The 14,802-nt window shown below is 45.7% G+C and overlaps 1 protein-coding gene across 1 annotated transcript in view; it reads left to right on the top strand.

The window, feature by feature from the left end:
* myo16 (myosin XVI) overlaps positions 1 to 14,802 on the top strand; it is an 85,315-nt gene that overhangs the window by 45,900 nt on the left and 24,613 nt on the right. The window contains exons 17-26 of the mRNA XM_071532598.1: positions 1,183 to 1,300; positions 3,050 to 3,167; positions 4,090 to 4,161; positions 4,437 to 4,578; positions 5,725 to 5,797; positions 8,636 to 8,788; positions 9,920 to 10,120; positions 10,685 to 10,760; positions 11,955 to 12,151; positions 13,517 to 13,597. Of these exons, the coding sequence (XP_071388699.1) occupies positions 1,183 to 1,300; positions 3,050 to 3,167; positions 4,090 to 4,161; positions 4,437 to 4,578; positions 5,725 to 5,797; positions 8,636 to 8,788; positions 9,920 to 10,120; positions 10,685 to 10,760; positions 11,955 to 12,151; positions 13,517 to 13,597 (1,231 nt within the window). The remainder of the gene's footprint in view (positions 1 to 1,182; positions 1,301 to 3,049; positions 3,168 to 4,089; positions 4,162 to 4,436; positions 4,579 to 5,724; positions 5,798 to 8,635; positions 8,789 to 9,919; positions 10,121 to 10,684; positions 10,761 to 11,954; positions 12,152 to 13,516; positions 13,598 to 14,802) is intronic.

The raw sequence follows: 14,802 nt of genomic DNA, 5'->3' as shown, positions 1-14,802 counted from the left end.
GGTGAGCTGTAGACTATGGGTGGTGGTGGGTGACCTGGCCCATAGGAGCTGCATGGGTTCCAGTGGAGAGTTTGACAGTCACATTTTCACACATCATTACAGAGGTCTTTCTACCTCACCAGGAAAACATTCTGGAAGAAACACTGATTCACATGCAGTACATGCACAGTTTAGACCTCAATTAGCCTAACTAGCTCACAAAAATCTATACAATTCAACCCAGGTCATCGATCATGTATTGTATGTACATTTTTGATATCCTCCTCATATATTTCAACCCCATCATTCTTCACTACTCTAGACCTCAAGCAATAAACAGCAATAAACCTCATTTCTGTTAACACAGAGAGATCCTATGTTTGTCTAGCTAATGTTGTAAGAAATAGGCTAAATAAGTCCCAGTGGAGAATAGAGCGGCTTATTTAAGTCGAACCCCCCTTTTTTAAACCCAAACATAGCCTATGTTTTCAAATATTCACTCAGTTACATCATGCCTTTTTAACCCCAGTGATTTTACACAATCAGCATGAGAAAGTATAGTTGCTATACGTGTTCACACTTGTGTGTATATGGATGAGCATTTCTATGCTTGTGTCTGTTTTTTCTGTCTGTGTGTTTGTGAGTGGCGGTGTTTGCACATTCCTGCTCGTGCGTGCTCTTACTTGTAAAGTGACAGTGTGACTGCGTGTTACTGTTGCATCAACAATCCTTTGTACGCGGATGGATAACCGCTGACCTGAATTGGGCTGTTTTGGAGCCTGAGAAGCACGCTAGTCACTCTGGCAGGATACTAACCCATCATTGCCCCCTGTCTCACTGCTAGGTGTGCGTGATCCAGTTCCCCTGATTTAAACCCCCGTCCTCCCTTTCCCCTCTCCCCCAAATTGCTCTCTTACCACTTCCTCATCACAATCTCATTTTCATTCTAGTGGACGAATGTGACTGTGGCTGTATGTCACTCTGCATAAAAGCACCTCATAAATCTTTAGGCTTTGCGTCTCTCTCATCCAAGGAAATGCACATAAATTCCTGCTGAGCACATGGCTACATATTTTGAACAGGTGGACCTGTCTATTTACTCTGATCATAGGACCAGGATTCCCCTAGTCCTCTATTTAATTTCATGCGTTTTTGCGGTTGAAGTATCGTTCTGTAGTCCCAGTTTCTCTGTCTTTGCTCCAGGTATCTGAGTGGAGGACTTCCTGGGGAAAATCCTCCAGTGGCTACAGCCTCTACCCAGAGCAGGGAGCGCCTCACTGCCCTCAAACAAGCCCTGCGAGCCCTGGGCTTCAACAAGCAGGTACTGAATGGCACAGCATAGAGTTTCTGGTGAACCTGTTTGTTCCAAGCTGCCTTACAGCAGGGGTTCTCAGGTGGTTTCATGTCACAGACCCCCAGATAGAGACAAATGAGACCATTTGATAAGATCTGTCCCAGAGAGCCCTATATGGGAAGATTTTTGTAGGTATTGACTCATTATTGAATTGATTAAATGTTCCCACTGTATGTGTGGAGATAATAGTAGTAAGAGGGAAACCTGTGATTAAAATAGTCATTCTTATACATTTTCTAATTGGGATAATTCCTAGTGAATTATAATTAAATTAAATTAAACTATTACTCATTTTGAAACCCTCTGGAGCTGCCTGGACCCAACCATTTCCTTACAGTACAGGGAATGCCTACCCAGTGGCCCCAGTGGGAATCGAACCCCTATCCCCGACAGTGTTAATACTCCTACCTGTTACGCTATACACAGGCCCAGCTACGCAGATATACGCCTCCAGATACAAAACACTTAACACCTAACTGTAACAATCTCTTAGTCTTTGAATTATGCATCCTAAGACGCACTGAGCCATTATGTGAAGTGTGAGCGAATGCAAAGGACGACGGGGCTGATTTAGGGTGCGTGGCATTGCGTGCATACGCCGTGCGCGACAGCATAGTACAGCCCGTCCTGTACTGCGCCTCGTATGTACAGTGCAAGCGTGTTCCCAGCACATTATCGGTTTCTATTCTTAGATTCCCAGTCAGCAGTGAGTGAGCAGTGAGTGACCACCATCTCACCTTTTAATCCAGAAGCAGTCAATACACGCAGGCGAGGGGGAGGGGGAGAGGGGAGGGAGGTGTCTCTCTCTTCTCTAGCACTTCCTGAGAGGATAGAGATACGGCCGATAGATACAAGTATTATCAGAGGGCACGAGTGTCCACTGGACAAGAGAGGGAAAGAAGGAGGGGAGGGGAGGAGAGGGGGGTGTGGAAGTGATAGACCACCCATTGGTCTCTGTCTAAGCTTCTCATCAGGGGACGACTCCCAGCCCAGACCCAAAGGTCAATCGTCATTAACGCTCCCTATCGCTCCTTTTCTCTCCCTCGCTCCCTTTCTTCTCCTCCCTGAGCGGGGGGGACTCTCTCTATGTATAGAGTGTCAGACAGAGACTAATGCATGTGTTTATCTCCCAGATATCAGCTCCAATATCCTGCCCTCAGAGTGTGCACGTGCAGACACACACACAGACACACACACACTCAAACATCCCCCTCCCAAAGATTCAGTGGGTCTGTGTAATGGGTAATGGGGGATTCCATTAAGCGTCCTCTACTCAAGGACAGAGAGGAAAGGAAGAGGAGGAGGAAGGGAGAGTGGGAGAGAGGGAGAGAGATGTGTGTTATCTGTAGGAATGGAGGGATGAGGGTTGAGTTAATGGAGAGAGTTGAAAAGAGGAAAGGATAAGGAATGCTCACGTAACATTTGTTACAAAAAAAACCCTATCTTCAAGGAATCAACTTCTGATTTGAGGAAAAAGGCATTGGATTTTCTAAATGACGTCCATGCATTTTTGACATTTTGCAATCCATTATCAGTGGTTTGGCTTGGTTCCAGAATAATGAAAGATTTTCTATACATGGAGGTGTAATGTAACTTGGCATTGAAAATACAGGTTTTTCATTACACAAAGAATTTTCTCATCTCCAATTTCTAATAGTAAACATTCTCATCCTCTTTCTCTCTCTGTCTTTCACTGTCTTTCTCTCTCTCTGCTAGGAAGTGGACTCAATGTTTACGTTGCTGTCCGCTGTGCTCCATGTCGGGGACCTGCGTTTCACCGCGTTGACAGACGCCGAGACAGCCTTCCCTTCTGACCTGCAGCTCCTGGAGAGAGGTCAGCACCCCTGTCACAAGACCAGGGTCACTTCTCCACCCTGCATGGGGGTGGGACGGGGGGAGGGACTGTCAAGGGTGGTTGGGAGAAACCGCGTCACTCCCCATCCTCTTGTTTACCTCAGCCTCATTGCTCCTCCTCCCGCGTATGCTCTCTGTTTCCCTGTTCTCTCTCTCCCTTGGACTTGTGCTTGGCAGCTTGCCAGCCCTAGCTAAAGGCCAGCCAGTCACCTGTTTGGTAAGCCCCATTTTTGGCCAGAGCGTAACCATGGTGAGGAGAGATCCCTGCCGTTCTCCACACACTCTCACACACGCTTTCTCTATATTGAGGTCAGTGTTTCCTCTCTCTCCATCTCTCTCTCTCGCTCTCTCATTATGCAACCACACATGTGCTCCTGTGACCCCTGACCTTATTGCGATGGTAAACAAATGACATCAGCGCTGGAGCAGGACAGAGCAACTTGTTGTCAGGGAGACGTGATGTCATGGCTAGTGATGTCAGCAGAGGGATTCTGGGTTTCTATCACCTTCTGCTGCTTGTTTATGGATTCTGCCCAGAAATCCACGGATGACTAATTGCTGCCAGCAACACTGATCAATTAAGCAGCGATGAGCTGTAGTGGAGCTCAGCTTGTCATGCTGGCAGTGTGATATCATCGTCAGGCAGGTTGAATCAGACTGGGGGTCTAGGATATTATCAACACTCATTTACTGAGGCTCATATCCCAGTGTTTTATTGTGTTATTTTGTTGTTTTCACCTCTCCTCAACCTTTCTGTGTCTTTTACTCCTCTGTCTCTCTTTTCATTTCTCTCTCTCTCTCTGTCTCTCTCTCTCTGTTTCTCTCTCTGTCTCTCTGTCTCTGTCTCTCTCTCTCTCTCTCTCTCTCTCTCTCTCTCTCTCTCTCTCTCTCTGTGTCCCCAGTTTCTGGAATGTTGCAGGTGTGTTCAGATGACCTAAGCTCCGCCCTCACCTCTGATGTTCAGTACTTCAAAGGTAACCTCTCACCGGCCTTTTCCCGCACTTGGCCCTCCGCAGTTCCCCACACAGAAGCAGGTTTACAATGTCACAGTGCTGATCAACTGGTCAAACTTAACTTAACTCATTTATAAACATAAAGGTAGAGGAAAATCCTCAACCATTGTCTGATTTTCTTTTTTAACTTGCTGGTGACTATAGGCTTGAAACCAGCAATCCTGCAAAACATGTACCACTCACCATGAACCATGAGTTTTCAAGTGTCCCAAATTGCCGTATCCCCTTTGTGTCAGGTGATGTGATCACTCGGCGCCACACAGTGGAGATGTCAGAGCAGTACAGGGATCAGCTGGCCAAGGCCCTCTACGGCCGCCTCTTCAGCTATCTGGTCAACAGCATCAACGACTATCTACAGGGACAGGACGACAGCACTGGGTATGGCTGTCTTTGTGCGTGTGTGTTTGTGTTTTCAGAGTAAACTGACTGAAGAATTTCTTTGGAAGCCCACAGTGTTGATAACTGTTATCACAAACAGTACCAATGTAGTATATCTGTCATCGCAGATGAGTGGCAGCACACTCACGGCCCTGGGAGCGGCAACACTGATACTATCAGCCATAATACATAGTTTAGAGTGGAGGTTTGGAATAGTTTACATTGCATGACATGCACAAATAAACATACACACTGAAGGTTAATATGGAAAGTACGTCTGGGTTGAGATGGAGGACATACACACATGCACACGCACACACAAGGTTAATGTGGAGCACAGGCACACATAAACACAGCTGGGTTGATGTGGAGGACACACACACACACACACACCCAGGTGGAGGCCAGGGGATCCTTGGTCTTGTTGATGCTGTTGAGTTGTTATCACATTCAGTCAGATAACCAGAGCCCTATCTTCTGGAATGTGTTTGTGTTTTGCCCTGCATACGCATCAACCACAGAATGCAATAAATGCCTCAACCAACACATTCCCTCTATCACTCATGCCACACCTCCCTTCAAATATATGTTGTTGCAGGCACATACACACACACACACACACACGCACACTGCACACAAACATGATAATTCTTGTCAGAGTCATGCAAGCAAGCAAAACAAGTTCTCGCATAAACTTGATCCTGGAATAAATGTGTTGTAATGGGATACATACTGCAACCAATATACTGTGTGATGGATGTGCGTGTGCATGTGCGTGCGTGTGTGTGTGTGTGTGTGTGTGGGTATGACTTAAGTCACTTTCAGGGACACAAACCAGACTTAAGACCAGTTGATTGGGGACGGCTTGTGGAATTGGGGACAAAAGCCATGTCCCCAATTGGTAAAAACCAGATTTTTGGGTCAGTGGTTAAAGTTAGGGTTAGGTTAAGGTTAGGGTAAGGGTTAGGTTTAGGCAAGTAGTGGTTATGGTTAGGGTAAGTCTCCAGGAAATGAATGTAAGTCTATGTAAATACCCCAAAAGTGACATAAGTAAGACTGTGTGTGTGTGTGTGTGTGTGTGTGTGTGTGTGTGTGTGTGTGTGCAGTACTCTGACCCCTCTCCTCCTGTCTGTTCATCTCTTCCAGTGATCCTGCCCTAGAGATTGGGATCCTGGACATCTTTGGATTCGAAGAATTTCAGAGGAATGGATTTGAGCAGGTGTGAAATTGCTGGTTTTTATTACATTATGGGCAGTCATTCCATTATATGCTGCCACACTCTCTCACAGTAAACATGTCAAGGTCCCTTCAATCTGGCTGTTTCTATCGTTCCTCCTATCAAAGGCAAAGATATTTGTAGCATTCGGTGATTAACATCATTGACTTACAAGGCCATCCTGGGCCATTGAAATCTTTGTGGATAGCATGTGAGTATGCAATGTGGTTTTAAACAGAGCTTGATCAAATTGTTAAAATTTTAGGAGTTGTTTGTCTATTTGGGCCTTAACATTCTTGTGTGTAATTGTAATGAATGAGGTGAGGTGTGTAACGGGCGGCTCACTGTGGCGTGATGTCCGGCTGTCCCCAACTGAACCGACTGCTGACACAATGACTGCCTGTGTGCCAGCAGTTAGAGTAATGGGCAGCTTGAACCATGCGTGTGTGTGTGTCTGTCTGTGCGTGTGTGTGTGTACATGCATGGATCTGTGCGTCTAAGATGTTTGTCTGTTGTCAGTATGTCAGTGATTTGTGTGTGTGTGTGTGTGATTACATTGTTTGAACTCTTCATAGAGCAGAGAGTACATCAGGCACAGCTCTATGTTGTTCCGCTTCCATGGGCTGTAAATCTGCCATGTACTGATCAAGCCTGCACCGTTGATAGACTAGTCCACTGTAAGAACAGCAGGGATCAGTGAGACAAGTCTGTATATCACTCTGTGTGTGTGTGTGTTTGTGATCTGTGGGTGTAAATCAGAGCATTGGAGGTGTTCAAGGAGATAAGTGCTTACTCCTGCTGCTCGGAGCTTACCTATGCTCCCCCCTGGGAACTCCCAGTCTCTTTCCAGCTCTTATTGATGTCACTCTGTGTGTCTTTGTATTTTGTGTGTGTGCGTGACTGTGCCTTCCGTGTGTATGCGGTGCTAAGATGTCAGTGGCTTTGCCCTTCCTCAGGATGTTCTCAAATCTGAGCAGAAGAGAGGGATTGAGTGACCTTTCCTCCAAAGGTCATGGAGAGAGTAAGAGCAAACACCAGAGGAGAAGAGAAGGGAGGGGGCTAACTGAAGAAAAAAGAGAGAGAAATTATCTTCAGTGGCAGGCATTATAGCTGAAGTGATTAAAAATGTCCCTTAATCCCTCTACTCTCCTTTCCTCCCCTCCCTCCTCTCCACCATGTCTCCTCTGTCGTTGGGTGCTGCGTTTGAGAGCTGCCTGTTAATGACAACCTGCTCTAATCACTAAATCACACTCATTACACACTGGAGAGGAGAGGAGGGGAGGAGCAAGCGCTGGATAAACAAACATGATAATCACTTACAGTAGATGTGGCACAGCAGTGACAAACAAGCCCTCACACTCTGAAGTACACACACACAAACACGCACACAAGCTCACTTCACATGCGCAGCGTGATCAGGGTCATTAGTGTGGCCCGGTCTTGTTAATTAGAGCTGTGTTTGTTAGGGGTGTGTTGTACCTGCTCAGCGCTTTGCTAATGAGCTAACTCAATCAACCACCTGCTGGGACTAAGCCTTTAATGGACTAGACTAGCTAGAAGACAAAGAATAGACAGACACTGATGGAAGAAAAATAGCACCACGGCCGTCTGCACTGCAGAACAACACACCTCTAGATCAGCATTTCTCAAGCAGTGGGCTGTGAGCCAAAAGTGTGGATCACAGGATCACAGGACGGTGCCCAAAGGGAAAAGCTCCTGGAGGGTTTTAATTAGTAATAGGCATCAGCATCCAACCCTGTTTATTTGTGATTTCAGGGCCTAGAGTCTATGAATATCCAGTCTTTTCAGTCATTGGAGATCTTGTAAACAACCTTGTCAGGTTTTCATGTTATGGAGCTGTTTTGGGTTCTTGAATTTTTTTTGTTTTGTTTTTTTTATAATTTCAATTTCATCAAGCCTATATGATTTCTTTTTCTAATACAAAACAGTTAAAAAAACAGGTGGATATCTTGCTTGATAAACCCAGACATCCAAGCCCTATTTCTACGTAGGTGCTCAAAATTGGATAGTTGCGTCAGATTCTGCTTTGCAACTTCATGAATGCAGTCACATTTGAATCTCCATGCAAATCTAGTTGAGGGCCACCGCTGTGCAAGTGTGATAAGTGCATTCCTAAACCACAACATGCTTTTTTTCCCCCTTCAAGTCTTTTTTCATGGAACACTTGGTGTAAGAAGCTTTTGTTAGAAAGCTTTTGTCCCGCTGCTTGACGTTTTTAGCTCTGCATTTACAGTGCGGTGCAATATTTGAGTGGGTTCAGGCCAAGTGTAACTGCTGCTGCGGTTTGCTGCCCCGGGTTCGCCCATTGTTCCATTTCATGTTGTACTGTTCCTACTCATTACATCAATGTGACGTGAAGTCTCACTTTAGCCCCCCTCACGGCCATACACACACACCAGACTAAGACGTCTGATTGGACAATGGACTCCTCCCTGTGTTGTGATTGGTTGACTGCTGGGTGAGGAAGAGGTCATGTATCTCAGCAGGAATAGTGTCCATATTATAGTGGAATAGTGGAAGGGTCCGGGCCCCGGAGAGGAACCTCTATTACTGTGGAGTGTCCCTGTAAAGAGTTCTCATAATGTCGGGGTCAAGTGTATTACATGAGTGGCTGTTCAGTTATGCCCCATTTACTTCCCTGTCGGTGTCACAGCTGTTTGCAGGTTGTTTGTGTTTGAGTTTGTATTTGTGTGTGTGTGTGTTTGTGTGCTTTAAAAACAAGTAACATGTAAGCGCTGTGTCTCTGAGGCACTTTGCCATGTGCAGTGAAGTGTGTGTTTATAGGCTGATGTGTGAGTGTGTTGTGTGTGTGTGTTCCAGCTGTGCATGAACATGACCAACGAGCGGCTGAGGCAGTACGTCTCTGAGGTGCTGTTCCAGCAGGAGCAGGCCGAGTGTCTGCAGGAGGGCGTCACTATGGAGACGCTGCGCTCCCCCAGCAACCAGCCGGCCGTTCTGGACTTCTTTCTCCAGGTACAGTGCTGGTTCAGACCGGTCCAGTCCAGTCTGGTGAGACTGTCCCTCCTGATGTAATGGACACAGCTTTGGAAAATGCTTAGAAATCACAGGACTGGGTTCAGTTCACAGACAGTTTAATCACTGCAGGAGGTGGATGCTGTCAACATTCAAATGTTGGTGAAACTTTTAGCATGAGAAATGGTTTTGGCAAATGAAGTGGTGTTTGTATTTTGATTTTGACCTGAAGTGTTTCAATTGAAAATGAGATGCATACCATTTGAAAAATGTGACACCCACTTTTAAAAAATGATTGCTGAAATGAAAATATAACTCAATATGGAATATGTTTGAAGTTATTTGCTATCTGAAGGGCATTGCATGCAAGCTCGTAACATTGCTGAAAATGTAATCATCTGATTACAGCATTTACTGTTTTTGGAATAATAATATAACAATAATATACTAATTGACTTAAATGAGAGTAAATTTAACCCAGCTCTGTATGATCCAGTTCAATCTAAAGTTGTGAACACAAAGAAGTCTCTGTCAAAGCTGGACATACGAGAGCCAAGGCTTTAATATGTGATGCCATTAAGAGATATATTTTTGAGCTGCTCCACTGAAAATGAATAGGAGACGGACTTTGTGAACTAGAATAGAATTTATGTATGTTTGCTTTTAAATCCAAATGAGCTTCATTTCCTGGTAATGCTAATAGTTCTGGACCATAAACATACCTGTATTCCTGGAAAGTTACAGTAGGTTTTCACAGTGTCAATTAAACTCAAAATCTAATGTTTTAACTGTAGAAGCTTATTATGCTAATTTTGTTCAGGATCAATTTTTGTTGTAATTATATTTTGGAAGCTACAGCACATCATTTGGGCAGCAGGGTTGCATAATGAGTAGTAATAGTTAGGCCCAGGTTAAGCCCTGTGACAGCATACATCAGCCTTGCTAAAACGTCCTTGAGCGAGACACTAACCTTTGTGCTCTAACCTCCCTGTGGAGTGGGCAAACTAAAAGAGCATTTCTCCTTTGGGGGTATCACAGAACAATAGTCCGCTGTTATTTATTTTCAAGGACGCTCAGTAAACATGACTGACACATCATGACACGTGAGTGTGTGTCTGTCTCACCCCCCAGAAGCCTCAGGGACTGCTGTGTGTGGTAGATGAGGAGAGCCAGAGCCTGCGGCCGGCAGAGCAGACCCTGTACAAGAGGCTGTCGGCCCAGCTGGACTCCGCCCCAACTCACGGCCTCTCTCTCACCACCAAGGATGGCAACGGAAACCCCCCGCCCAAAGACCAGGGCCCAGCATTCACTGTCTGCCACTATGCGGGACAGGTGTGTCTATACCAGCGGTTTACCTGTATATCTTGAGGTTTATATTTTGAGATTATTTCGCCATGTCGTCACTGTTTCAAGTCCCCATGAAATGAACTCTGATTACTTCTACTTTTTGGAAAATACAGTATCTTTCATGGCGGTATTCCATTGGTTTAGACTTTTGAATGATCCCTCACTGCATTTTGCCCCGTCCCAACATCCTGTTTCAACAAGAAATGCATCAAATCCAGGAAGTATAACTCAGCATAGCTACAATGCACGAGACTCTGAGCTGGTGTGTCTTACCATGGCAGAGGTTTTATTTCACCATGCATTCCAGTGGCTATTATGTTGAATATTTGAGTTTTTCTAATTTCCATAACAACATAATCAAAATTCTATGGCAATTATCTCATGCGTGCCAAAGGAGATTACTTTGATAGTACCCTTTCTATCCATTTCTATAGTCTGTACACCCACACAGATATAGGTCAGTGTAAATAGATGGGTATTCATGAATATTTCATGCTACATACTATACAAGTATAAGTGAACGTCCATGTCTGATTTGTTTCCCGCTAGATTTCTTATGACCTCACGGGATCACTCACAAGAAACAAGGACTCCCTCCCTCAGAATCTGTTGTTTACTATGAAATGTAAGTACCCATCATTCACATGCGTAACACACATATGTGCACATTGTGGCATATGAACACTAACTTGATCACACAGACATACTCTTGTCTAAACTAACGGCACAAAGAACCACTAACTAGCGCGTGTGTGTGTGTGTTTCCATCCCATATGCGGCAGACAGCACCATCAGTGTGTATATTGTCTATAGAAGGTGCCAGATGTGGGGTGTTGTGGTTAGCAGGACACAGGCAGTCGTTGTGCGAGTGCCAGGCTAGCCTTGCGTCCAGCAGCCTAATTGCTATAATTTCCATGATGAGGCTAATCTTCTAAAGGCTAGCCCTTCACTCACACTTGGCTGCTGTCCCTCCGTCTGACTGACTCGATGCCTCACTCCCTTTCATCAGCACACGTGCCAAGGCATCCTCCAGTTACCCCAAACATATGTATGCATAAACACAAACAGAGGCACACAAGGTTAATAAAAACACATTTCACATAGTCATTGGCCAATGGATAATTGACACAGGCACAATGCGGTTTCTCCTTGTGGATCTCATCGCCCCTCCTCTCTAGGTTAAAGGTTGCTGGGCTGGCACGGGGCATTTGAGGGAAGCAGAGGGATCTGTGTTGTTCAATATAGGTGATGGGAATGATCGCTTTAAATGAAAAGACAATTACCCCTGGAGCCGTGAGTAATTAAGCCCTAAAATGAGTCTAGGTCTCATGTTTGTTTTTCCTTGCTCAGTCCGCCTTCCTGCCTTCCTGCCTTCCTGCCTCTCTCTTTCTCTCGCTCTCTCTCTCTCTCTTCCTCTCTCTCTCTCTCTCTCTCTCAGCATGTCAGAGGAGAGCCTGCATCTACCCACACACCCACATTCACACACATGTTGTTTGGCTCTTTGAATGAGCTCATTGTTGTTGCGGACCGCTCCACGTGTTGTCGAGTGGCGCGCTCTGCCCACTCCTGTGGACTGACTGATTGTTTACATGCAGCCTAACTCTTTCCCTCCCCCCCTCTCACTCCTCCTCCCGTGCGTCTTTCCTTCCTTCATTCCATCCTCCTCTCTGTTCGTCCCTCCATTCTTTCTTTCTTTCTTTCTTTCTGTCTGTCCCAACTCTCTTTATCCTCCTCCACCCCCTTGTTTCCACCAATGCTGTTCCTCCTTTTCGCTCTTATTTTCCTCCCTCTGTGTGTGTGTGTGCATTGTCCCCGGCAGCCAGTGAGAGTGTGCTACTGCAGCAGCTCTTCCAGTCCAAGCTGACTCAGACTGGTTCTCTGGTGCCAGCAGCCCAGGGCCGCCTGGGGCTGAGGGGGCCTAAAGCTGCCTTGCTGCTCCACAGGATGCCATCGGCCCCCCCTGGCATCGCCTGCACCGCCCCTCGCCAGCCCCAGAGGTACCACGATCTCACCAAGGTACAGTACAGTGACCACAGTCCGGTGATAAAACAGTACTTTACATGAATCCATCCATCATGTGGGCAAGCTGAGCTGTAGCTGCAGTATATCCCACTACTTATTGAGTCCCAATAAGTAGAACATGAACATCAACTGATATTGAAGACCATGTTTGTTTTCTAGTCATTAAATATATTTTCATCATTTGGTCATATTTAGAGCCAAACATTTGGTTTTACATAGGCTAGCTCAATGGTTAAGGCAAATGCGATGCTCGAACCTTCTTTTCTTGTAAGGTGGCAGATTATAAAACCTACATTTGAACTGTGGGAAGTGGGGAGTGGTAGGAAAAATGGCGCATTTTGTGACACACTCAGTCAGAAGCTTGGTGTTCCAATTGGAAAACTGCCTGCTGTGCTGATCGATGGAAAAACAGGGAGAGTATATTTGGAAAAAAACAGTCCAATTTGGGCTACTTCCCACCATAGTGCTATATATAAACCTCTGGGAATTGGATTTGTTTGTCTGGCCCTGCCAAGAGATAAAAACCCCATACACGTGCACACATACACAAACACAAAAACACACACACACACACACGTCATGACAGTGATTATACACTTTTCTCATGACATTTGATCATAAAAAACACAAAACACAAACCACACACCTCGTGATGAAAACATTGTGTCCCACAATGGAGAGATTTCATAACTTTCGCTGGTACCTCCCCCTTTCTCTATATTCAGTCTCTCTCTCTCCCTCTCCCTGCCTCACTCCCCCCCCTCCCGTCTCTTTCTCTCTCTCTGTCTCCCTCTCTCTCCCCACTCTACCTGCTGTATGTTTTGGAAAGCGTAATGTACTGCTGTGTGTGTGTGTGTGTGTGTGTGTGTGTGTGATGTCTTGGTTGTATAAGCTCCTGGGGGGTGCTGCCCCCTGTCTCTGTGGCTCATTAGCCATCTAGAGCAGAGGCTTACGTAAGACCCCCCTCACCTCCCCACCACCCCCCATCTGTTCCAGCAGCCTCATAACGTAACGTGAGGCAACATTGCAGAGTGTTACAGTAGACCGGAAACAGCATGAGTGGAGTTAGCATTACCATTTAGCATCTTATGAAACACGTTAATTGGGACTGATACAGATATGGCCCGATGGGACTGTTCAGTGTGCATCGCAAACAACCTACACTGCAGCAAAGATAGAGAGCAAAAAAAGATTTTTAATTATCACATTTTGATCACCAGTCAAAGCCATACGGCCTCGTTTGATACTAATTGGTGATGATTATGTGATAATGATTCCATATTCCTTAGTGGCCTTTTGCAATATGCTAGATGTGCAGATGTCTAATGTTTCCTCGTGGTTCTTTTGTTCCCTCGTTAGATCCTGAAGAAGAAGGGAGTGAACTCTTTCATCCAGCGACTGGAGAGGTGCGGTCCCATCACAGTGGCCGTCCAGTTGAGGGTGAGAACCGCTACCCACCATCCACCAGACGTCTCGTATGCCAAGATGTTCATGTTTTTTCAGAATTATCTGTAATGCATTTTGTATGAGCTCTCAATTTATAGCCTGTTGATAAAACCTAGAGCCTTTATCAACTCACTCCTTCTGCTAGCTAAGAAAAGCTCAGAAAAAATAAGCCATAATGTCTCCAGTATCTACATTGCAATAGATTTCAGCAATGTTTGTCTGAATTCTTGCAAAGGTACAACAGCAGCAGCACTAGACCGGTATGGGAGAGGCAGGCTGTGTAAAAAGATGTTATTTACAGTATTAATGACAATCAGATAAAACCAAACATTCTGTTAATTTTGCCAGTATTGGGTATCCATTGACTCGTTTCTTAGTGAAGCCTCAGGGAATGTGTAAAATCAGTAATTTTGTGGCTACTGTTTGTGACATGAGTTTCCAGCTCAGGCAGGCGCTGTAGTTCACAGAACCGCACACGCCCCCTCCCTTAAGCCAGTCCTCATAAAACTAAACACTATTCTCATTCAGGCAGCCTTGACAACAATGCTGCCCCGAGACCTATTGAGAATAGACCGTGGTGAATTCATAACTATACAAAGAAACAATAATATTCATTTATGGAAGATTTCCTCTCTCAGTGAAAGCGCAAAGGCAGCCGGGAACATGCGCCAGCAGCCTCACCGCAGAGCAGTTTGATGTGTGCTGGTGACGTAAGGAGGCTGAAGTGCAGCTCACAGTGGCGGTAGCATTGGCTTGAATGAAGCCAGTGTGTTGCAGCATCGGAGCTGTGGGCCTGTGGTCGAAGGGTCCCTCAGGGAATGGCAGGGAAGGAGAGAGAGTGGGCTGAAGAATGATGCTGTACCAATCCAAGCATAAAGCACTGCACATGAATGAATGGACAATGAACAACAGCCACTGTGTGCCGTGCACATGTGCCTGTGTGTGTGCGTGTTTGGGGGGGCCTGAATGCTGGGATACTGTAAGCGGCTGACGTTAAGAGGCAAGGTGTTGCGCATTGTCCTTACGGGCGTGCAGAGCATAGAATGACGTCAGTTTAAGGAGTGGTGAGGAACACAGATGGAAGTGTTTACGTGAATGCGTGTGCAGTGGTGTGTGTCTGTGTAGCATGGTCGCGGAGCATCTGTGAATTCAGTGTTTCGGTGAAGAAAAGCTCTCTCACACTCACACACCCTTTGAGC

Source organism: Centroberyx affinis, unplaced genomic scaffold (assembly GCF_046629955.1).
Source record: "Centroberyx affinis isolate AG114_WGS23_722 - 3 ecotype Tasmania unplaced genomic scaffold, CSIRO-AGI_Caff_v1 ptg002220l_1, whole genome shotgun sequence".
Taxonomy (NCBI): Eukaryota; Metazoa; Chordata; class Actinopteri; order Beryciformes; family Berycidae; genus Centroberyx; species Centroberyx affinis.
The sequence above is the reverse complement of the archived record's forward strand: the minus strand, read 5'-3'. Positions and strand labels throughout refer to the sequence as shown.